This window comes from Cavia porcellus, unplaced genomic scaffold, assembly GCF_034190915.1.
Source record: "Cavia porcellus strain 051 isolate PalLab524CR breed Dunkin Hartley unplaced genomic scaffold, mCavPor4.1 scaffold_27, whole genome shotgun sequence".
Taxonomy (NCBI): Eukaryota; Metazoa; Chordata; class Mammalia; order Rodentia; family Caviidae; genus Cavia; species Cavia porcellus.
Genome location: NW_026947510.1, coordinates 4,767,050 through 4,791,850, shown reverse-complemented (window position 1 = coordinate 4,791,850; position 24,801 = coordinate 4,767,050). Strand labels below are relative to the sequence as shown.

Below are 24,801 nucleotides of genomic sequence, written 5' to 3'. Positions count from 1 at the left end.
AATCTAAACATGGTAACCTAGAAAGAAGGACTTCATTCCTGCATGCAACAACAGTACAAAATAACATGCTTTAGGAACACAGAAGTAAAGATCAGGGAACATAACATTTGAATGCAGCATGTAATGTGCCACTAGTGACAGAGCCCAGGACCTCCTCACACATGCTAGGCAAGTACTTACAGCCAGCCTGAAAAAGAAATACATACATACATACATGCATATGTATATGTCAGTGCCCAAATCCAAGTACTGCTCAGACTAATAGGAAAGATAAAACTAAAAGATTCATTAATAATGTGGTTATTAAAAATAAAATAATGTGGTTCTGGTCAAAACAGAAATCCAGAAGGCAGAACAAAAAAAGACTGGAAGAACTGAGAAAGCCGTACAGTAAAACAGGATTTTGAGAGGTGAATAGGAGCTGGCTGTATAGGGCCTGGGAAGAAGAAACTTGGTCATGGAGCACAAATGAGAACTAGCTCTTTAAGAAGTGAGTCTCAGGCGGCCTGGTTACAGGTTAACCCTACTTCCCAGTAGGCTTGGTTGCTCTCATCAGGTTACTCAGCAGTGCAGTGCAGCTGGCACAGGCCAGTTGCGTAAGGAGGGAAAGGAAGTCTCTGCAACCCTTTCCTGGTGGCCTGGGGACAAACATTATGCACAGCGCCGAGGCCGTGAAATCTTTGATTAAATTCAACCACTGTAAGCGATCCATCTACAGCTTTGAGGTGCCAAGGCGTTGCCCTCTCTGCCAAGAAGCGCTGGGCTCAGCAGAGCTGGCTGATGCTCCAGTCAGTATCTCCAGCCCCTTCAGCAATGGACACCAGGAGAAATGCTCCTTCCTTCTCAGGCCAACCCAGGGCACGTTTCTCAGGTACTGCGTCTTCTGAGCGTCGTGTTGAATGATGCAAACTGGTCTGTATTATAGCCACCACTTCCTCTTCCTAGTAGGCAGCAGATTGTGTGGAGATTGGGGGCTTCTGATTTATTCCATGGAAATGAGAATGTGGGGCTGGAGTGGCACAGAGGTGAGCGTTGGCCTTGCAGGGTGAGGCCCTCCCTATTCCCCCAGCAGTACACACACGTCCACCCGCACACAAACACACACACTCTAAGGATAGCACACCTGTAGTCCTTTAGTGAGGAGGAGTACAGCACAGGTGCTGAAGAATCCCACCCCAAACACCACTTTCTCTGCAGCTGGGTGTGATGGCCGAGCGGGAGTGCAGCGCTTACAGACTGTTTTGTGTGGAGCTGGCTTAGACTGAAGCCGGATCAGGTTGACTGCTGTTTGCTTGGGATGTTGGTGCTGGGCTTATGAGGGAGAAGGTGCTTACCACTGACACACTCCCATCCCTAAACTGACACTGGAAACTTTTCATATCAAATGTCACCTGGCGCTTTTTTTTTTGGTACTGGAAATTGAACTCATGACCTCCTGCTTGCCAGACAGGCACTTACTCCACTGAGCTAAATCCCCAGCCCTGCCACCTGCCTTTGATTAAGTTCAGGAATCAAAAGAAAGGATGATGCCTCGTTGTTTCTTCACGGTGTAGAATTGGAACTGGCTCAGAATGAGCTATGTTTTTTAACAGCATGTGTGTTACTAAGTGATGCATATAGCTACAGGTAAATAAGTCATATAGCTACAGGGAATTACTCTTGAGGTCAACTCTTAATTCTTAATTCCTTAGGGTGCCTGTTTGGTTTACTGCTTTTTTCCTGTGGTGTGGGGAGGGAGTGTCTCACTATCTTGCCAGGCTGGCCTCCAACTTCTGAGTTCAAGCAATCCTCCTGCCTCAGCCTCCTGAGTAGCCAGGCCACTGCCCACAGAGTGTTGCTGCTTGAGCATTCACAGCCCTGATTGCTAACTCCCTTGATCTGTTCTCATCCTTCCCTCTGGGCAGGAAGTAAACCAAAGTGCACAGAAAGGCTGGCCACACACTGGGGGCTAAGCAGACTACACCCTGGGCCTTCCCAGGACAGGACAGGACAGCTGAGGCCAATGTTCCAGGGCCTCTTAGAACTTTAGGTCTGGACTTACAGGTACCTGGGTTCAGTGACAGCATACACACCACCAAGCCCAGCCTCCAGGCCTCCACAGCCCCTACTGTGCCAGTGCTGCCACCCAATAAGTAGTGTTTGATGTCAGGGCAGAAAGTAGGGAGCCAAACCTGGGGTTTGGTGCAGATGCAGCTTGAAGGGGTTCTCTGACCAAGGCAGGGCAGCCATCTGTGTTCTCAGCCACATTACAGCCCAGGATGCTTGCTTTAACGAGGGGGCACATGTCCAGCACATCCAATGTCTGTTTCTCTGTCTCCCTCTGTCTTTCTGTCTTTCTCTGTTTCTCTGTCTCTCTTTGCCTCTCTGCCTTCATGCTGTCTCTGTCTCTCCCTCATCTTCTCCCTCTCCAGGGGTACCAGAGCTTGAACTCAGGGCCTTTGCACTAAGTTATAATATCTCTACTTCACCCACTTTTTTGGAGACAGTTTTTTCGCTAAGTTGCTCAGGGCGGCCTCAAACTCGTGATTCTCCTGCCTCTGCCTTCTATATAGCTGGCACTGTCTTAGTCCCTTCTTTGCTGCTGAGATACAATACCTAATACCCACAACTTGAGAAGGAGAGGACCTTGGTTCACAGTTTGTAGAGTTTCTGGTCCACGGTCAACTGGATCCAAACCAGAACAGCATGGAAGAAGAGCACTGCAGAGGAGAAAGAGTTCAAGGCCTGGCAGGCAGGAAGCAGAATGAAAAGGGAGGAGCTGAGGAGAGAGAACGACTGGGGTGCCAGGCTGCACCTCAGTGCCAGCTCTTTGGTTTTTCAACAGCAAATCAGTGCTAAGCTCCCAAATCTATCACCTTCCACAAGTGTGCCTCTGCTTTCATGAGGCTCTTGGGGGACATCTGGATATAAACTATAGCAACTACCAAGCTCAGCAGCATTATCATTTAAAAAATTACCTCTGTCTGGACTTGGTGGCCACCGCTGTGACTCCAGCACTCTGGGAGGCTGAGGCAGGAGGATCACAAGTTTGAGCCCAGACTGAGCAACCTCGTGATTTAGAAGACCCTGTGTCAAAATAAAAAAATAAAAGTGATTGGAGATGTAGGTCCATGCAAAGGCTCTGGGTTCCATCCCCTGCACCACACCACACCACACACACATACACACACACACACACACACACACACACATACACACACCCTCTGATCTTCCTGCCAGCTTGCTAAGAAGCTTAAGATATGGCTGTTTTCCAGATGCAGACACAGAGTACAGAAAGCAATGTGCTCAGTGTTCCTAGACTCATAAGTGATGGCCTGGGAATGCTGTGTAGATGACATAATAGGGAGTTAAGCTGGTCAGTGTGTGGACTGTGTAAGGAGAACAACAAGGGGATCCGTAGCTCAGTGGCCGAGCATATGCTTAGCATGCATGAAGTTCTGAGTTCCAACCCTAACCCTCAGAAACAATGAAAAGTAATGTCAGGAAATGAAGGCGAAGCAGGAGCAGCCTTAGCTGTAAAGCACTACAGGCGCTGCACTTATACAGCCCAGGCCCGTTCCACCCTACCAGACTGGGGCCAAGCTGTCAGCTCCCACAGAAGGAAGTGAGCAGAATCGGGGGTACCCACAGCTGGTGCAGTGCTGTACACTGCAATCCCAGCTGCTCAGGAGGCTGAGGCAAAAGGATCTCAAGCTTGAGGCAGGCAATTTAGCAAGAACTTCCTTGTCTCAAAATGAAATTTTGAAAAAAGCTGTCCAGCACTGCTTGGGTTGCATTCTCAGTACTAAAAAGAAGGAGGAGGAGGAGGGGGAGGGGGGAGGGGAGGGGGAGGGGGAGGAGGAGGAGGAGAAAGAAGAAGAAGAAGCAACAGCAGCTCTAAGCAACTTCCAGGCCGGCCTATGGAAGCCAGGTGGATGCTGAATTTATATTTCAGCAGGGCTGGTTTTTGGAGGGCCAGATTTGGGCAGTACCATGTAGCATTTCCTACCTCAGATGCATGGTCAATCAACCAGCTCTCAAATTCAGCTTCTATTCACCTGGTGTGGTGGCAAGGCCTGGTCCCCTTGCTCCCTTATCTTAAATATGAAGGCTTCATACCAAGCATGTGTCCACCAGACAAACAATACATCAGTGCAGTGGTACACACCCATTGTCCCAGATGCTAAGGAGGTTGAGCCAGGAGGATCACTTGAGCGTAAGGATTTGAGATCAGCCCCAGCAAAGGAGAGATTCTGTTTCATATAAGAAAAAAATAATACCTGTTTCTTTCAGGGAGTATGATGGAAGGTCTGATCTTCATGTTGGGATAACTAACACAAATGGTGAGTGCATTTTTGCTTCCTTTTTTAGCTCAAAAATAAACACAGCGCTGAGTTAGAGGACAGCAGCATTTCTAAAGGGGACACGATCTTTCTCGGCCATGTTCAGCTGGTGATTCCTCAGGGCCCAGATTCTCTTTCTGCAGGCTGAGATGGGTCAGCTGTACCCACACTGCCTGTACATAAGCCTCACTCCTTCCTGGTGCTGGGGTGGAGCCAGGGCTGCCGCTTACAGAGCTTGGGTTCTAGGGTACCATGGACCAGAGCCTCAGAAGCAGCAGTGTTTTCTCATTAAAGAGCTTCACAAACCTGCATATTTTTCCTTGGGTTTTAGGGGAAGAAGAAGAAACAGACATCCAGAGAGGTCGAGTTACCCAAGATCTCACTTCCTGTGCCTAAATCAAAGTTTTGTTTTGTTTTTTGTTTGAGACATCATCTCACTATGAAGTCCAGGTGGCCTTAAACTCACTATGTAGTCCAGACTGGCCTGGAACTCATGGCAGTGTCCTGCCACAGCCTTCCAGGTGCTGGAATTACAGGCATGTACCATGACGTCTGGCCCCCAAATCAGATTCTGGACCCAGGCACAATTCCCCAAATCCATGGTAACCTGATAGCATGGGTTCCCACATGCCTAGCTACAGGAATTAAATGAGGTACAACTCCTCAGCATGTGTAGAGGGCCTACAGGGGCTCACTAAAAAAAAAATAGGAACCAGATGTGGTGGTACCCACCCGCAAACATGGCACCCTGGGAGGCTGAAGCAGGAGGATTGAGGGCAGCCAGGGCAATTTAGAAAGATCCTGTCTGAAAATGAAAAGGGTTAGGGATGTAAATACAGGAGCTGAGGGGACAGCTCTGAGAGCACAGATTCCGCAACCTGAGAGCCAGCGTTCCCTTCAGCAGCAGCAGGGCCTGGGTGGAGCCCTTTCCAGGAAGCAGCGCAGGCCTCTACGTATAGTCTTTTTTTACCCTGGAGGCAGGACAAACCGACTATCCAAACTGAAACCTAGAACTACATTTTAAAATTCACATCCCTGCATGCAGTCAACTGTACTATCTTTTTTGTTGTTGTTGTTTGTCTTGTTTTGAGACAGGGTCAAACTATGTAGTGGCAGACTAGTCTTGAGCTTGTTTATGTAGCCCAGGCTGGCCTGAAATTCATGGCAATCCTGCCTCGGCCTCCTGAGTGCTGGGATTACAGGTGTGTACTATCACACCTAGCTGTATCATCCATTTTTATTTTTCTCTTGTGTCTGGGTCTTACAATGTTGGCTAGGCTGGTGTTGATCTTGCAGTCCTGCCTCAGCCTACTGCATGTCACCATGCCCGGTGTATCCCATGAAATGTTGTTAAGGACACACCCCATCTAGAGACTTAACTCTGGAGGTCCAACAAAAAGAAATGATGGTGAAGCAGGAAATGAGTTTACTCTCATTTTGGCCCAAACAAGAAGATAGCTGATCCAGAAATCTGTCTTTCCTGCCTGGAATGACCCCAGGGCTCACACCTCCTAAGACTGCTCTGCCACTGAGCTGCATCCCAGCTCACGGCTGTCTTCTACTTCATGGGAGCAACGTCGCAGCAGGCAGAGCAAGAACCGGGGTCCCTGAAGGAAGGGCTATGCTGCTAAGATGTGTGGGAGAAGCTGAGCCCACACCACCACCCTGCTTGCAGTAGAGGGATGCTGCTTCTCATCCCTATACCTGTCCCATCCATGGTGACATGAGGAAGGTGTAATCCTGCTCTCCACTACAGACAGTCCCAGGGTGGCTGCTGTCCTTCTCTGGGTGCTCCCTGCAGATGCACCCCTCCTGAAGGCTGCTGGGTCTGTCTGCAGGAGTGGTGTACAACTATGACAGAAGTGGTGTGCAGCGGGACAGGACGGGCTGGGAGCAAAGCCTGGCTGTGCCACTCCTGCAGCCTGGCATGCTGGGACTGCAGCACCAGTGGGACAGGTACTTGGAGGACTTCTCTGCTCATGGGGCCTGGCTGCCACACAGGTATGTGGGAGACTGTGGTTAGGCTGGCTGTGTGTAGCACCATGGGGACAAATGGCAGGGTAGCACGCTTCAGATTTTCCACAGGGGTCAGCATATACACAGCAAAGCCTCAGCTTGGAGTTTTTATGGGGCGGGGGTTGTTGTTGTTTTGTTCTGTGCTTTGTTTTTTGGTGGTTCTGGGAATGGTACCACTGAGCTGCATTCCCAGCCCTGTACTTAGGAGCTGGAAGTATCAGAGCTGTTTTGGTTAGCTTTCTAGTTGCAGAGACACCGTATCTGACATCCACCGTGAAAAGGAGGAAACGTTTGATTTGCTCAGTTTCAGGGGGTGCAGTCCATGGTTAGCTGGCTCCAAAGCATGGCCATCATGGTGGAAGGGTCTATCAGAGGACTGTGGCTTGCCTCGTGGTGGTCTAGAGACAAGTCAGCTTGGAAAGAGTGTCAGTGTTAGGTGCACTCTCCAGAGGCCCAGACCACATCCTCTGACCAGGCCCCACCTCCTCACAGCACACTCAGCTGTAGACACCAGGATTAATCCACAGATGCAATGTCCCATGATCCAGTCCCTTCTCCAGACATCTCAGTCTGATCAAATTGACAATTAGGATGAACTGTTACCCCCTCCCACCGTAGTCTGTTTAGTTGGTACTTCTACACATATACAGCAAAACTCCTTTTTCTTATACCAGGGATCAGACTCATGACCTCATGCTTGCCAGGCAGGTGCTTATGCTGCTGAGCTAAACCCTTGGCCCTTTTTTTTTTTTTTTTGGTACCAGGGATTGAACTCACAACTTTGTGCTTGCCAGGTGGGCACCAAACCTCACTCTTAAAACTTAAGTAATGTTTAAAATGTAAAAATACTTAAAGATCTATTTTTTTTATTTTAGCAATTTTGCAATTAATTTCTCAATTCTACTCTCCTTCAACATTTTAGAGGATGTGGAGAGGATGTGTACAGATTTCAGGGTTTCTTAAGCTTCCCTTTGATGGGTTTAGGTGCTGTGATAGATCCCAAACTTAGTACTCCACTCCTAAAGTCTAGAGCCCCACTTCAGTTCTCCCAGTGTACAATTTCCCCACAACTTCATCCTGAACCCTCGGAGAGAGTCTCCTACCTGTTCCCCCACAGCAAGTAGCTAAATATGCCAGTTTAACTGCATCTCTCCAAGCTCCACAACTGAGAACCAAGTTCCATTAGGAAAGTCCCTTTGTAGCTTCATGTCCTGTTCCTGAGGCTTCTCAGGATCCTAGTGTGGTGGCATGTATCTGAGGACCCAGATACTGGGGAGGCTGAGGCAGGAGGATTCCTTAGGCTCAGGAATTCAAGACCAGCTTGGGCCCCTCTCTCAAATAAGTCAATAAAATCATCTCAGCCTTTTCTTCTCTGTGCCCTGTTCTGCAAGGTATAAAGAAGACCACCACAACTGCTACAGCTACTCCCTCGCTTTCATTAACTGCATTCTAGCCACTGAGGGAAAGAAGCAACTGGACAAGACTGAGTTCACAGAGGAATATGTGGTCCCAAGGACGAGGCTGGCCTCCAAGTACATCATGCTATACCGGGCCATCGAAGAGCATGGCTTCTACATGACTGACCATGCCAGCCCTGAGGCTCATCCTCCTTAGGGGAGCCACTGTGCTGAGCATGGGGTATGGAAGAAGTGGCAGGACATTCCAGGTCCTGCTTCAAACCTACACTTTGAATCCATGCTTGTGGATTCCTAAATGCATCTAACTGTGGTAATGAAAAAATGCATAGGCTTCTTGAAGCACATTTCAACTTACGATGGCCTAAAAATTCATAAAATAAAAATTCCCCTGGTGTAGGGAACCACTCAGACTGCTTCAAAGCTCAGTGGGTCTAAGGATACCTGGGGACATGACCTTATTTGTGTAGCACAGGTACACAGTGGAATACAGTTATGTAACCCTAAGCACAGATCAACATGCATGCACTTTTGCCGCACAATGTAAGAATGTAAACATGATAATATCCTGTATAAGATAATATCCTGTATAAGAATTATACAATAAAGACTCAGGTGGCTCTTGCTCTCTTGCACGCTCACTCTGGCTCTGTGCTCTGCTCCATGCTGCCTACTGTGGTTGCTGATGTCTTGCACATGTGGATTCTTTAACCTTGGGATCTCACCTTCGAAAATGGGCCCCCTGAGTGGGCTGACAACTGGTGTAGTCGGCAGGACACTGAGGTGAGTGGTCCCAGGAAGGCTGTGGAAATAGCACCCAAAGATAAGGGAGAGTTCCAGGGAATAGCTGATAAATGACCCTGGTCTTGCTATGGTTACCTGTAGCCACCTGCTTGGCAGCTTGGGAGGCCATGGAGGACTAGGAATCAGTCTGTTTGGAGCCCAGGGCTGCTTGTTAGCCTTGGAAGCAATAGACAGACAAATTCTTCCCCCTCATGGTGAAACATCAGGGTGAGTCACTTTGTTTTTCACTCTCTTCTGCTGTATAAATCAAGAGGTGAATGGCCTTGTACGGCAAGTAGACCAGCTGCAACAGAAAGAGGAGGCCCTTGAGCAATGGTTGGCTGCTGCAGAGCTCACGTTGCAAGGCGTGGGAAATGTCTCCAGAAATATAAGTCTTTGTGTCTAAGAAAACACCCTAGCAAATCCCCTGCATGCTAGGCCAGTTATTCACCATTAAATAGAGGTAGAGGAAGCCCTAGCCCAGCGAGGAGCACTGGGAGGGCCGCCTTCTTCTACTAGGCACATAATGTGCACAACTTGTACAGCCATGGAGCTACTGGAGCTGGCCAAACAATTAAAGTAAAAGGTGAGTGAAACAGTGCCTGTGTGGCTGCTATGGCTATGGAATGATGGGGCTGATAATATTCACTTAAACCCACAGAAGGTGTCCCAAATACCTGTCTCCTCTATGAGATGGATTCTGCGAGATGTCCACAGGACAGCTTCAGAAGCAAATAATTAGACTGTGATAAATTGGTTATGACAGTGGCTTCCCTGGGAGAAACCAGGTGACCTGCTGGAGCAAGTCACTATCTAGACTTCATAACTGTGCTACATGAAATGTGCCTGCAGCAGATGATATTCACACTGCAGCACTATAGTCCAGAGAGGAACTGCTGACAGCATGCATAAAGGACATAAGCCCGGCAAGCAGGCCAGCTGGCAATCAGCTCAGTGGCAGCCCTTCTAGCTCCCCTTACAGGTCACCCAGTCCGTGATGCTGTGGATGCCTTGGCCAGTTTGGGAGAGCAAAGTGCCAAGGTAAAGTGAGATATGTAAAAACTGTACCAGCAAAGGAGAAAAAAGAGAAGGGGGGCCCCAGGTGAGCAGGGCTGCCCTCCAAGAACAGGCTACAGGGCTTCTGAAGGTTGTTTATGAAAGACCTGGATGGATCTGTTGGCTTCCGGCCTAGCCACAGGTAAGTTAGATGGGCAGATGTGTTGCTGACTCCGTGGAGGCAGTTACACCCTGAGCAGTAATACCCACCGATGGGCCAATGGCTAGAAGATCAAAGCTGCCCCAGTGAAGTGGAAAGAAGTGACACTAGTCTCCTCTTATTCTGTCTAGGAGGCAGGCCACGTATATGGGTTTGGGGTGTCTCAGGAGACTGGAGGCCACATGTGGTCCTTAAAGAATGGATAGCATGTATTAGCACGGGTGAATACTGGGTTGCTAATATACAGCAACCCAGACCATTTTACAGGACCTACTACATACACAAAAGGATATGGGGGTCACTACATGGTGCAGAATACCAGGTGGCTTTGGCTAGAAGGTGATTACCACCACATCTGTATGATGTTTATGTTTCCCTGATTGCTGAAAACATGCTGGAGGTGGACACACTGACTGGTACTCAGCTCGAGACCATGCAGGAAAAATTCTGGTTGTGAATTTGTGTGATAAAACCATAGTCCAAGGCCATCCACATGCACTGCTGATTTTCCCATAGGCCACATGGGTTGGGTGCATGAAGCAGTACTGGCTACTAGGAGACCATGAGAAGATGGGACAGACTGTATTAAAACTGGAAAAAGCAGGAATGATACTGAAAGGGTTTTGGCCCAGACAGGACACTGTAGCCTGTAAAGCCAAGGGGATCGGGGGGGGGGGGTCTCTGCCCGCATTTTCAAAATAAAGGTCATTTGTATTTCATACTTCTTATCTTTGCAGCCGCCACCAGTCCTCCACAGTTCTATCATATGGTTGCCTGACCAGGAACGGCAGAAGAGAGACTCCTGGGGCTGGTTCCCAGTTTGAGTCCCATGCCATTCAGGACCAGGACTGGACTGCACCCTGCATTAATTCCTCATTTCTACACTTGGGAGCTGTAAGCTTGTCGCTGCCGGTTTGCAAACACCGACCCAATTTACCACAGGTGAGCAACTCCCGGAGATTGCCACTGGGCCAGGCCCCAGGAGGCTTTTCTCCTCTTTTCCATGGGTTCCCATGACACTCTCACGTCCTTAAGATGGCCCAAGGCAGGGTCTTTCTGGGCAAACTGTGTCCACCCTGGACCACCCACACTGAGAGACCCTCACGTTCCTCAGAGCTTTTTAAGTTCTCACGGCAGAGCTGCTACTTAATCCATGCAAAGTCCACTCATAATATTGGTGATGGCAAATTATTAGGAGTTTTGGAGCCATATAACCAACTGATCCGCCTGAAGTGCAAAGTGACGGCTTTAATCTTGACAGACCATGGTCTGTTGCCTCATCTGGTTCTAACCCCGTGGGCTAGACCCCACACCAGATTTTATCTCGGGGACCACTTCCTGTCCCCCCCCCAGACACCATAGCTATCTTGGCTTATCACACTGCTGACAAGCTTACAAAACTCTCTATCTTTAAGCTTTTGTTTTGGGAATGTGTCCTTTCCCCCCAGTGTCCCCGTCCCTTTGTCTCCTCGCTGCTCCCCCCCCCCCCCCCCGCCACGCTGCCAGTGTCACTTTGTTTCCCGTGCATGCCAACCCATTCCCCGCAGAGATGGAAAATGAGCCGGGACAGTGTTCAGAGATATGCATGGGATGCTTTGGGCAGTTTTGGGCTCTGCGCCACCTCCCAACTCCGCACGCAATGTCTCGGCTCTCATGCAGCCAGGTCCATGCACGGTTCAGCTTTAACGCCGTGCCCTGCAGGTTCAGCGTTAACACAGTGCCCCAAGCCCTGCGCCCTGCGAGTGGCTCCTCCATGTGGTGATTCGGCTCTTGGTAGATCAGCTACTAGGCAAGTGCCTTCAGAAGCGGCCCCGGCTTTGAGCTGCATCAGGGTGCCTCCCAGCCCTGCTGCCACTGCGAGCCTGCCAGCACCGCCACCTTATGCGTTTCCGGGGGCAGTCCCAGCTCGCCCCTGCACACTATGTCCCGATGCTCGCCCCACCCCCATGCTGGGCATGCTCTGCCAGCACGCCACCAAACAGCAGCTTGGCAGCTCTGCTCAGACATGCTTTTTTTACAATTCGGCTCCGCTCAAGAAATGCTATTTTTTTTTTAACTACAATTCTCAAACCATTTAATCAAGGTTAGGCCACTTGGTAATTTTACCAGCCTTGTTTATCAATCAAAGCCTTCACTAATCTCCTGTTTTAACAACTAAAATTAAGAGATTGCCTGTATTATACTGTTGTCGCCAATTAACAATTAACGTTATAAATTCCTTTTGCTGGGAACCACTAGCTCTGTTCCAAGACAATCATAATACTGCAAATAACAGGTTTAAAAAAAAAAGTAAATGTGTTCAGAATTTGACAGTATTAGATCAGTTTTGATAGAAGTATTCATAAGATTGGTAAACCTTTGCTGCAAAATGTTTCCATTAAATAATATAAGATTATACTCCAAAAGGGGGAGGGCAAACTAAAGCCTTTTATGTTAATTCCACGTGGCACCCTATAAAAAAAAGGCAATGTGCCATCCAGATAAAGCCTGCTCTCTGATCTAAAATGCCAATATTAAACTCCTGCATACTTACTTAATTCTACTGTAGTCCAAATGCCAAACAAAAAGGCAAAACTTGACTTCAGACTCCACAGAGACCTTAATATGGTTTTTCATATTTTCAACACTTATGACACTTAGAGTTCTGAGACAGGCAAACCTACACAAGGTGGAGCTGCCTGCCCCCCACCCCATGGACCATGCTCAAATGCAGCAGAAGACATTAGGCAAGAGACTGCCCCATCCTGGTGTTCTTTGAGAACTTACTCCAGAGCTGCTAGACTGTCTTAGCCACCAGAGAGTGGGTAAGCCATCCTAAAATGCCAACACTGCCAGATTCATTGCTGACAGAAAATTGCTGCTGAAGACTGAGGGGGCTCCGGGCCAGCAGCCCCCTTTGTGGGTGTCCATCTCAGAGTCCAAGTCACACTAAAACTTTCAAGTAAGAAATTCTCTACATTTGTGGACATAGAGGCCATATATACAGAGTTCTTCCTGAGTTTTCAGGCAGCTATATTAAGTCCTCAATCTCTATGATAGGGTATTGATGGTCAACCTATGCCATTTATAAACAGGGCCTATTTCGTGCAGGTCTCAGTGCTAAATCTTAAAATGCCTTTTATACAAGCTGACTTAGATACACTGAGGCCTCACAGCTTCTACCTATTATCACTAATAAACCTCTCCTCAGTGATATAAGACCACTCCCTTCCTTTCTTATTCACCAATTTCTCAGGTAACCCTGGTAAAGACTGACAGATACATTTTGTCTTCTCACTTTGTTTATACTTTTTCAGGATACATAAAAGCCTTTCCCACAACCAGGGAAACTGCTGATATACTTGCTAAAGTTCTGTTGCAGCAAATCATTCCAAGGACTACAACCAGGTTACAGCGAGCCATACCGATATTCTTGGTAACCTCAACAGCAATCAAATTTGCTAGACTGCGATTCTGGTTTCGCATCGCTCAGGCCCTAGATCTGACCATCCTTTTCTTACTCATCTCTACCTTACCAAGGCCTCACGGCCACGACTCACAGGTTGTCATGTTTTGTTACCCACTTTGGTTCCTAATTTCTTACGTACTATTAATGATCATTTTTACAGCAGGACTCTTAACAGTATTTCCTACAGACTCCAACATCATGCATACCAGAGACAAGCCTTACCCCACCTACCCTTTTAACTTTTACCCTTTCAGATGGGGGAGTAAGCACCTCTCATAACTTCACTCCTCCTAACCTCACATTTATTTTTCAGAATTCTGCCTTACCATGCAAATGTTTCTACCTCAACATGGTCCTGATATAATGACATGTCTAAATCAAATGCACCTTTCCTTCTACCTCACCTGGGTCCTTAAATACGACAGTGCCATGTCTCCTCATAACATCATGTCTCTTTGTTTTTTCCAGTTTAACATATGTGCATTCATCAGTGAAGTTGTCCTGGCTAAAACACCTGGCACCAGCTTCTACCTGGGCATCAACTGTCATTCCGTTGACTCCCCTAGACCCCAGTACAGTGCCCTCTGCCAGCAGGAAGCAGTTAAAGAGAGAAATCTTTGCCCCTTTTCATAATAATAATCATAAGACGGGATATGAAAGGGTTTTGGCCCAGACAGGACACTGTAGCCAGTAAAGCCAAGGAGCTCTATCTCCCCCACCCCTAGGAATCTACCTCTGGTGCCAAACTAGTGCCAATGGGCTACCTGTGCATCCCTAATGCCCCCTCAGGCACCACCACAGAGAGATCGCCGACCCCGGGGCTGGGGGGGGGTCTCTCTCCACATTCTCAAAATAAAGGTCATTTATATTTCATACTTCTTATCTTTTCAGCTGCTGTTGGCCCCCCACAGTTCTATCAGATACTCCCTGCACAGAGCCTTTCAGTATGGCCTGTGCAGATGCCAGATGGGTCATGGTGAATGAATGTGAAGTCTGTCCCTGATGTTGGCCTGAAGGGCAGGCAATAGACCTTCCAGATGTCACCACAGGCTATTTGCATAGCCCAACTTTGTATCATGGCCTTGTAGCCCAGAAATTGACCATCTGGGCCAAGCCACTCTTTGTCACCTCTTTATATTGATGATATCATGTTAACCTGATTGTCTTGCAGATTTGAAAGCCACCATGCACAGTCTGAAGGAAGCTTTGCTGGCATGGGGGTGGACTGGCTTGTCTCAAATTCTTGGGTGTTTTATGGTGAGGCAAGACAAAGACCCACGACAGTGTGCCAATTATAGGTACATGCAGGCTTGCTAGGTTTTTGCCAGACGTACCACACCTACCTATCCTGCTGTGCCCTCTATACCAGTTGACCAAAAGGGCACAACATGAGACTGCACAAATGTAGTAGAAGCTTGCTGGATAGATGCAGTGGAAGCTGCTTTTCAGGACTCAGAGAGGGCTCTTGCACAGGTGCAAGTCCTATGAGTTGTTGACAGGTGCAAGTCCTATGACTCTGTCATTTATCTTAAAAGTCAGTGTGATTGATGATGGATTTTGCTGGGGCCTATGTCAAAAACAGGGGAAGTGTAAGAACCCTGTTGGGATTCAGTTAAAGTTGTAGAAGTCAGAATACTTAGAGCCGGCATTCCTTGATGGAGAAACAGCAGCATTATATGCTGTGCTGCATGCTTGTGAGGGATCAGGGGACACACAGAGGGCTGGGTACAGACATGAACGGCCCATGCCAGGAGTGGCATGGGATAGCCTCCCATTCACGTTTTGGGGGACATACCTCCAAAAGCTACATCTAGCCCATTGGCAGCCAAATTGGGCAATGGTTTGGGACCTGCAATATACATGGCCCAGGAATCTGTCCAGGAAGATGGTCTTCAGTACATGACCCCTAGTCCCTGTACAAAAGGAAAAAAGGGACATCCAGCTGACACCTGGTATACTAATGGGTCTAGCCATGATGCAATCCCATAATGGACAGTGGTCACTGTCCAGCCCAGTATAGAAGCAGTATGATTTGAATCTGGAACAGGCAAATCAAGCCAATGGGCAGAGTTGTGGATAGTGTGATTGCTTGTGATGCATGAAGAAGACCCCTTACATTTGTACCTGGATAGTTGGGCTGTCTTAAGGGGGCTGACATTCTGGTTGGTGGCTTGGGCACTCAGGAGTGATATATAGGGATCCTCTGTGGGGTACCAGTCTATGGTGAGATGTATGGGAGGGTAGCCAAAGAGCTGACTATGTAGGATATCATGGTTCAGGACATAAACCCTTCCCCTCATCAGGAAATGACCTAACAGGTGCCTTGATAAGGCATTGCAATGGTTGCCTGCTAGGAACAGCATCTGATTATGCTAGGGTCTGGCCAGGGATTACATCTGACCAGGGCCAAGGATCAAAACCTCAGCCTACCAGGTTGAAGGCCTTGATCTACATATAGCCCATGCCTTAAATGTTATGCACCAGGCTTTGATGATGTTATGGATTAAACTGTTCAAATGAAAAAAAATGGTTTTACAAAACCACGTGGTTCTTGATTTGTTAACTACAGGTACTTATGCCCTGCTACGTATAAAATGTAGGAAATGGGATGTGGGGAACTACTCAGACTGCTTCAAAGTTCAGGGAATCTAAGGACACCTGAGGACATGGTCTCACTTGTCTAGCACAGATGCATAGTGGGATACAGATATATAAACATGATGGCACAGATCAACACACATGCAGTGGGTATGGCACTGTGTAAGAATGTAAATGTGAGATAACAATCTGTATAGGAATTATACAGTAAAGACACAGACTCTCTTATTGTCTTGTACTCTTACTCTGGCCCTATGCTTGCTCCATGCTGCCTGCTATTGTTGCTGATGTCTTGCACAATGTGTATTCTTTAACCTTGGGCCTTACCTGCAAAAATCTCCCTTGGTGTTACAGGCAACTGAGTTAGATAGAAATATTATAGGGAGTCAGACAGGGCTAGGGCTTCAAAGAAGCCAGTGCAGAAGCCCACATACCTTACAACTGTGGGGGAGACAGATACCTCCTGCTGTGGGTCAGGCCTTAAGACAAAGGATCAAACAAATGCACCCACATCCTAAGGATTGATATTCTAAATAGGTTTCTATCACCCTGAGGAAACCAGGAGTCACCATCCCAACCCCCTTTAGAAAGAGTCACTACTTTTTAAGCATGCCCCCTTGCTACGTGACTTGCTTCCCCATTTGTCCCCGATTTAATCAATCTTACCTGATCCATTACTTTTATTGATTGACCTTAGTTCTGTTCCACTTTATGCCCTCCTCGAGAGTTCTCATGTTTTCCCTACCTTAGACCTCACTTTGTGGTTTTACTCTATAAAAGTCTTTAGAAAATACAGAGTCTTTGGCAACACACTTGGGACCCCTTCTGTCTCTCTCTCAGACAGAAGCTTTCTTTCTCTCAATAAATATATTCTGCTCTTACCCTCCATTGTTCCTAAAATTCATTCAATTTTAGAGAACACAAACTCGTACTGGATATATAGTAGGTTGAGTTTCGTTCCCATATATCATGGGGCCCCTGAGTGGGCTGACATCTGGGTTTTAAAAATTATATGCGTTATAACAAAATGTTTTTCACAGCATTTGGGTTTGAAAGCTGAGCATCTGTTAGAACAAAGAATGGTGTTCTTAGAAATGAATTCCACCTGGGTACGTTGGCCTTTCACCATGATTTTAGCTGAGGGGAGCCATCATGAATACCTGCTGCAGTCTTTTCACTTAAGTACACTTGGTCACGGCTTAAATATTTTTAAATTATTATCAGTACTTGTTTGCAGTACACAATGATTACATATATCATGGGGAGCTGGTAAATGTACATGATATGCCTTCATTTTTTTTTTGTCTCTCCCTCCCTGCTCCACCTCTATGTCCCCTTTCCATTTTCAAGAGATCTTACTCCCTGCCACCAATTATTTATTTTTCTCTTTAGGTATACTTTGAATTTCTCATATAAGAGAAACTATGAGCTAATTAGCTTGTGTCTGATTTATTTCACTTCATATTATGGTCTCAAGCTGCATCTATTTTCTTCAACTTTCAAGTCTCGTCTCCAGTTTGTTTGTTTGTTTGTTTGTTTTTTGGTACCAGGGATGGAACTCACAATCTCACATTTGCCAGGCAGGTACTTATACCACTGCGCTAAATCCCCAGCGCTGCATCTATTTATGGATTAAACTGTTCAAATGATAAACTGTTTGTCCAGCGCTGCAAATGATTCAAATTTATCCCTTTTTTAGGGTGGAGTAGCATTCCATTGTGTAATTATCACACACATCCTATGTATATAATTATATATATAATTTATATGTATAATTTTGTATACATATAATTTTTTTGGTGCTGAAGCTGGAGATCAGATAGATTGAGAGGAGTGTGTTAATTGTATGAGGACCTCTTTATTGTTGTCCCATGTGGAGGAGCACCACATCGATCTTTCCCATACCTAAGTGCGATTGTATTCACTTGCAAGCAGTGAAGGCTGTATAGAGGTGACTTGCTTTCAGTTTAATTAGTGAGTCTGGCCAAGGCCATGTCTGTATCTTCATGAAAGCAGACATTTGATGATGGTCTAGCATTGTCTATTATTAATGGCTATGGTTGAGCTCAGGTGAATGAGTTGTGATACCACAGAGCTAAGATACAAGATGATGTCACTGCTGAGGTATGCATGACTCCAGAGGAAAATTCCTCCCCAAAATCAGTTACAAAAGAGGTTACTCATTAAAGGTACCCTAAATCTGGCTGTTCCTGTTCTTTGTACAACAATGCTTTGTTCCCTCTGTTATAAGCCTTACCAGCCTGGCCACTCATCTAACACATCCAGCCACAATTCCTTCACCATTCTTCTCAATGAGTAAATAGGTTCTGGGTGCTTGTGGTCTTTTGTTCCCCATGAACAACTGGTCATCCCAGATCCCTGCTACACTCCTTATTTTGTCTCTTGCTTCTTTCTTCCTGTCTAGTGCTGTAACACTTGACAGGAGATTAAAATCCACTGCAGAGGTCTCTGATAGTCCAGTGATGTTGTGGTTTTGTTTGTCCAGACATATTGTTCTGTTCTTCAAGTCATTCAATTTAATTGGGATGGGCCCTGTCACTGTGTTGTAAGGAGACAATTACCAAACATGTATCAATCATAAACATTAAAACTTGCTGTGGTAATTTCACACTTTGTCAATGCTCCTACAGACTATGTTGTCCCAGGATGTGGGATGTTGTGGGCATGGAGAGGAAGGGTTAAAGGAAGTTTGTGTGTGTTGTAGGAGGACACGAAGGTAAGAAGAATGTCAATAGGTGAAAGGAAAACAGACAAGAAGTCAGACTGTTGGAATTATTTTATAGCTAGAGAAAATGGCTGGTTTTGAGGGCCGTTGGGTGAGTAGTTGCGTAAGTAAGAGGATGTGTGTGGATGTAGAGACTGAGGAAGCTGTGAGGTTGTCAGTACCTATTAATATGTTGGTGGGTAATTTTGTTTGGCTTCTCTAAGCCCAGTTTTGTTAAGGATCACCCCCACATATCCTTAAAGGGTACTGTTTAATTTATAGCACTGATTAATTCTTATTATCTAATGCACTTCTACTGTCTTCTGTTATATTTGTGCCACTAGATAGGTGAAGGCAAGGAGGTGACATAATGTGGAGAAGGACTAAGAGGCAGGGTCAGACTTCAAATAGAGAAGGGAAGACAATCTAAAAGAGGGAGCACGCCAACTAGTTGCTTATTATAAGTAACTAATACTCAGAGCCAAAACACAGAAAAGTAAGAAAAATGAAAACAGGCTAGGCTAGAAAGAGAAGGAAAAACCCAGGACGGTTCAAATCCAACCAAGGGCAAAGTTAAAATAGCTGCAATTAACAGTAGAATTAAGAACAAAAATCTTCACAGTCATTAAACTAGATCGTTTACTCCCGCCACACTGGATCCCCTGCCTGGTTTCAATCAGCAGATTTCTCCTGTGGGCCGAGAATTGCAGGTCTGAACCTTGGAGTTCTGTGCTCCCTCTTAATCCGCTTCCGGGTTTCCCAGGCACCTGCGGTGTTTTGGACTGGGCCGAGTCGCTGTCCCGGGTGCTGATTCCGCACCCGCTGGTGTTTCGACCCTGCCCACAGAAACCCCGGAGGGCGCTTTTTGGAGTGGGTAGGGGGCTCAATGTTCCGTGCACAGCTCTCTCATTGTATTTGGGAGGGATAAGCAGGTGATGATGTTGTGGCTGTGGCGGTGCTATCTTTTCTGGGGGGTGCTGGGAACTAGGGCTTCACACAAACTGAGTATGTGGTCTATCACTTTTACCACTAGGAATAAAGATGGTGGGACAGCCTGTTACAGAGTCTTTTTTTTTTTTTTTTTTAGGTTGTGTTTGAGATGAGGTTTTGCTGTTGCCCAGTCTGGCCTTGAACTCCTGGGTTCAAGGGATCCTCCTGCTTCAGCCTCTAGAATAGTTGGGACTATGGCCTGTAGCATCTCACTCAGCTGCTATACACCTCTAGAGCTTGTTTTCAAACAGGCAAGTGAAGCAGCAAAAAATGCAACATGCAAAATGTTTGTATTTACAAGTTCAAGCATTCATCTACAAAGAAAAACAAACAGCCCACCCAGCCACCCCTCACACAGACTTGTATGCCATATTCAAAAAGCCATGATAGCCTGACTCTCCTGGCTTCAGCACATGAAAACCTGTGTTCAATCTAGCACAAATCATGAAATTGTAAATAATGGTTTGGCATACAATTTTTCTCTATTGCGATGGTGTAAAAATGTTATGCACCAAGTAGAGAATGCACTGTGAGTTTTGACTTTTCCCTTATTGTATGCCCATGGTCCCCTCTGGTGATGACTTCCTGGAAGAACCAGGATGCGCTGCTGGTATTGTGCAAGGTCCAAGTGCTCAATCAACGACAGGAGACCTCAGCCCTTGGTATAAAGCAGGCCTGTGTCAGCAGACACCATCCAGCACTAAACTGCTGTGAACACTCCCTGCATAGTCAAGCCTGGATGCGAATACTTTTGACCTATAATATTTTAAACTTATGATGAATTTACTGGGATCTCACCCACTGTAAATGGAGGGGCATCTGTATTCTACCTTGAACCTACACTCTAAACATTGTATTTTGAGGCTCAAGTTTCTTACTGTACTTCTACCCAGTCATTAGTAACAACAGCAGTGTGCTTAACAAGTCCTCCTAAGGCTGCCCCTACCTGACGTATACTCTTTATTCTTCTTTTTCAGTCCTTAGGACTGCATGCAGAGACAGGTACCAACAGGTCCACTTTGCAGACAAGAATGTCATTGGAGTTCCAGGGGTCCCAAGAGACCATGCTCCCCCCAGGACACCCCAACCCAGGAGTGAGCCTAGGGGAAGGGCAGGAGAGAGCTTTAGTCAGTGTGGCCATGTCCCAAGGTTTCTGACAGAAGCCTTGGAGTTTCATAGAAAAGGGGAATGGAGGGTGGTTGAGGGTGTTGCATGGCTCACAAGGATAGGTGACTCTGGATAAGTGTGGGCTGACTGGCCACCATTTCAGGGGCCATCTTTATTTCAGTCCCCTTTGTAAAATGACAGCTTCTGGTTAGGGGCAGCCTTGGTGTCATGGACTCACTGCATGGGTGTAACCTCACCATGGGTGATCTGTCCATGAGGTTCTGCTTTTCCTTGAATGCTAATACTTCTAGGCATCAGTGCAGGGGTCAGGCCATGTGAAGCTGGCAGTGGGTCCCCCCACACATCCTGAAAAGTACCATAGTTACTTTTATCTTGGTGTCCTCAGGGTTCAAGGTGGATGAGGCAGGCTAGGTAAACCCAGAGCTGATTAGCCCTCTGAAACACACTCCTTATGTGATAAACACACCTACCTGCAGAGCAGGGATCTGATTAAAGTTCTAAGCTAAAACACAGGCAGAACCCAAGTTTCACTCTTCTTTGAGTACCCACTGGGCACTTGCAGGCCCTACCTCTCAACCCCGATTCAGATCTGCCCAGAGTCACACAGAGGAAGCTGGGGTTCACACCAGTAGGTTTGTCTACAAGTCTGTGCATTTACCCTGCAGCCACACTGTACTGATGGAATCCAGTCCCTGGATAAACTGAGGTAGACCCACCCTGCCGAGGGTATGAGGCACCTGCTTCAACAGTTCACCACCATTAGAGATAAAGGAGAAACTTCTTTGCTTTCAAAACTGGAAGGAAGTAAAACATACACCATGAAACAATTCAGCTAAAATAATGATTGAAGCTGGGTGTACTGGTACATACCTGTGATCACTGCACTCTGGAAGGCTGAATAGGATTGCAAGTTTGAGTTTCATCTGGATAAGTGAGTGAGACCCTGTCTCAAAATAAAAAGGGCTGGGGTGTGCGGTTAAGTGGAGAGCACTTCCCTAGTGTGAGCAAGGCACTGGGTTCCACCCACCGTATTCAGAGGGAAGAAACATTTATTCCTTTGTATCATCTACGTAGGCAGGGCGTTGCACATCCTGGAAGAGATTTATTTAGTGCTTTTACTGTTTAGATTTGATGTTGCTTGGAATCCCCACACCTGGCCCAGGACAGAACTGAAGTGGAAAAGCATCCCAGAGGCATGGATGCAGACAGGAAGGACCCCCTGCCCAGGCTTATAACCTTCTTTTCTTTCTTTCTTTTTTCTTTCTTTCTTTCTTTTTTTTTTTTTGAGACAGTCTCTTTATGTAGTTCAGACTATCCCTGAACTCACTGGATAGTTTGAGGCTAGCGGTGATTGATCCTCCCACCTCAGGCTCCCAAATCCTGGGATTACGGGTGTGCACCACGCTGATCTGGCTTCAGCCCTTTTTGCTTGAGACAGGGTCTCCCTCAGTTCCCAGGTTGCACTGAAACTTGCAATCTAGCCCCGCCCACCGAGAGGGCTGAGATTATACACATACGCCACCACCCTGGCAGATAATTTTTTTTGGGGGGGGTCCCCCTTTGGGACTCTGGACACCCATAAACTTAGGCAGCGCTTCTAGCAGAGGTGGGTTGAAAATGCACGCTCACGTGTCCGGGCTGCCATTGGGAGAAAAGCCTGCAGTCTCCATGGAGACGAGGGGCGGGGCGGGGCCGTCTACTAGGGGCGGGGCCAGATGGGCGGGGCCGGCGCTGGGGCCCAACGGTCCTAACGGCCACCTGCGCCGCCCTCTCGCCTCAGTCTTCCGTGGCAGTGCGGCTTCGCGGGTGGTGAGGCTCCGGCCTGATGCTGCTCTTATCCATAAGGCCCCGCTCCAGGTGGCCAGGAGCTTCCCCGGGGCCTCGGGAGCGACCTTGTTCTCTCGGGCCAGGCCACGCTGCCCTCTCTGTGCGACACCCCGGTCGTTTTCTGGCCCGGCCACAGTCGCTTCCTCCGCTCGGGTTCCCGGCCACGCTGCCCGCGCCTGCGGGATGCGATCCTCATGAGGCCCATGTCACCTGGCTTTAATTTTTGCGCCCCTGTAGCTCTGACGTGTGGGGCCTCGTAGAGATGAAGGCGTAGCTGTGTCTGCCCAGTCGTCGCAAGGGAAACCGGGGTGGACCGGGCTTGGGCAACTGCAAGGGCTCCAGTAGTGAATATAAGAGGAACTAAAGTAACTTTCAGGATTCAGAGGGACATCAGATCACCAGACTTTATATGGTCCAGTCCAGATCCTTCCCACTCAGAGACACCACTGTACTGAACTGGTAGTCGACTAGGAAAAGCAGGGCCTCCCAGGACTGAGACTGCCACACAGACACAAGCAGTTCCTGGGGACGAAATCCCCATCTCCAGCCCTGCGAAGCCTCCAGAGCCAGGAAACCTCAGTCCTAAAGAACCTTCAGCAACCCACATCACACGCTTACTGGTTATTAGTCTTAGAAACCAAAGACTGTACCCTTGGTTCTAGAATAGCAGGGCGAGAGATCTGCGGTGAGGTATCTGCAGGCCTGAGGACTGCAGGCTGCTGGAGGAGGAGGCCTGAAAGTTAGGGGTGCCATGTGGCACTGCCTAAACAGTGTGCCTAACAGTAAACCAAATGTTGCAGCATCGATTGCTCTGGGGCTCACCTCCCCTAGCTGACCTCACGTCTCCTCCCAAGTAGGAGAGCCAACAAGTCTGCTCCCTGCATTGGTCCCTTCTTCCCTGGGGTGAAGCCCCCAGGATGTCATGGTGGCAGAGACTCCCTGCCACCCATTCCCATCTGAATTTGTCCTGCTAGTCTATCCCTGCCACCTCCAGCACCTCCTGAGGACGAAATCCCCACCTCCAGCCCTGCAATACCTTCAGAGCCAGGAAAACAGTACTGAGACAATGACCAAGCACCCCTCTACCAAGCACCTCACCACCCCTCAACCTGGTCCCTCTTTCAGGGGCAGTCTGCACCACTCCACACAGCCCCCTGGGACTGCCCTAGCAGGACCACCCCATTTTCTCTTGCTCTCCCTTGCTAAGGGGCAGCTACATCTAAGGGGCAGTTAGGTCTTCACCTTATTTCCCAATCCCAGCTCTTCCTGCCAAACTGTGCTTTGGTTCTGGTTTCCATTATCACTGAAACAAGGGCCTGTGCTAGCCACAGATAGGAAAACTGCTCTGGGGACTTCAGACATCCATGTGATCTGCCTTTCTAACTTCCATCTCTCAGCAGAAGCCATGCCAACCTCCTGTCTCAGGCCTGGCTGCCCTTCCTAAACCCCCTGGGGTTTGCCTTTGAACCTGGAGGCTCCCTAGTGGCTTATCCTGTAGCCACCGCTGGACCTCCCTGTGTTGCCAGGGGTTGGGGTCAGCCACAAAGCCATAAAGGTTTGCTCAGGAGCAAGGGGCGGTGGAAGAGGATCTGTGGAGAGGAGGCTGGCCTGGCTGTCTCTGTCCTACAGCCTGCTTGGCATCTCCTTACTTTGGGGCCCAGGATCTCTCAGGCCCCTCACTGCTCCTTCTACCCCTATGAGGCTCTCCTGCCTCCCCTGAGGGTCCCTGTCCTTGCCCTCCAGTCTTACCTCTGTCTTCAGGAAGGGTTGGCATCCTTGGGGGGAGGGGTGAGCCTGGCCCCATTTCCAGCTATTGACCATTGGGAGAGTCTGACATCTCTACCACAGGCCCTGGGGAGCTGGCACCATGGAAGGGGTCCCAGGCACAAGGATGACACCTGTCACTGGACAGTGGAGCTGTCACCTATGTCCACCTGCAGGCAAGGGATTTGGCCAGTTAATTCCAGGAAGCAACCTGCCTTGGCTGCAGGCCATGGAGAATGGGAGAGGGAGGCTGAAGTAGAGTGGCCCTACAGCAGAGCTGGCAGCAGGAGATGGGGTCCACTTCCATTCTCTAGATGAGGAAACTAAGCCTTGAGAGAGACTGGGCAACATCACTAAAAACACCAGCCAAGAAATGGTAACAGTCATATGCAGATCCACCCACCACACAGCCTCCCTCACCTGCCTCTAGCCCCAGTCCAGTGTTAGCTTCTGTGTCACATCTCTTTCTACAGTTATTTTATGCCTGTCACTCCATTGGAGCAAGGAATTTCTGTCTCTCTCTGCCATACTCAGGACACAGTAGTCCATCAGTAAATATTAAATGAATG

At 47.9% G+C, this 24,801-nt stretch overlaps 1 protein-coding gene across 1 annotated transcript; it reads left to right on the top strand.

Moving 5' to 3' along the window:
* The first annotated feature begins 565 nt into the window (after positions 1-565).
* On the top strand, positions 566-8,394 carry Mkrn2os (MKRN2 opposite strand). The gene is made up of 4 exons (XM_003463173.3): positions 566-871; positions 4,273-4,322; positions 6,161-6,323; positions 7,730-8,394. The coding sequence occupies exons 1-4, from the start codon at positions 654-656 to the stop codon at positions 7,950-7,952; spliced, it is 654 nt and encodes a 217-aa protein (XP_003463221.1). The 5' UTR covers positions 566-653; the 3' UTR covers positions 7,953-8,394.
* The last annotated feature ends 16,407 nt before the right edge of the window (positions 8,395-24,801 follow it).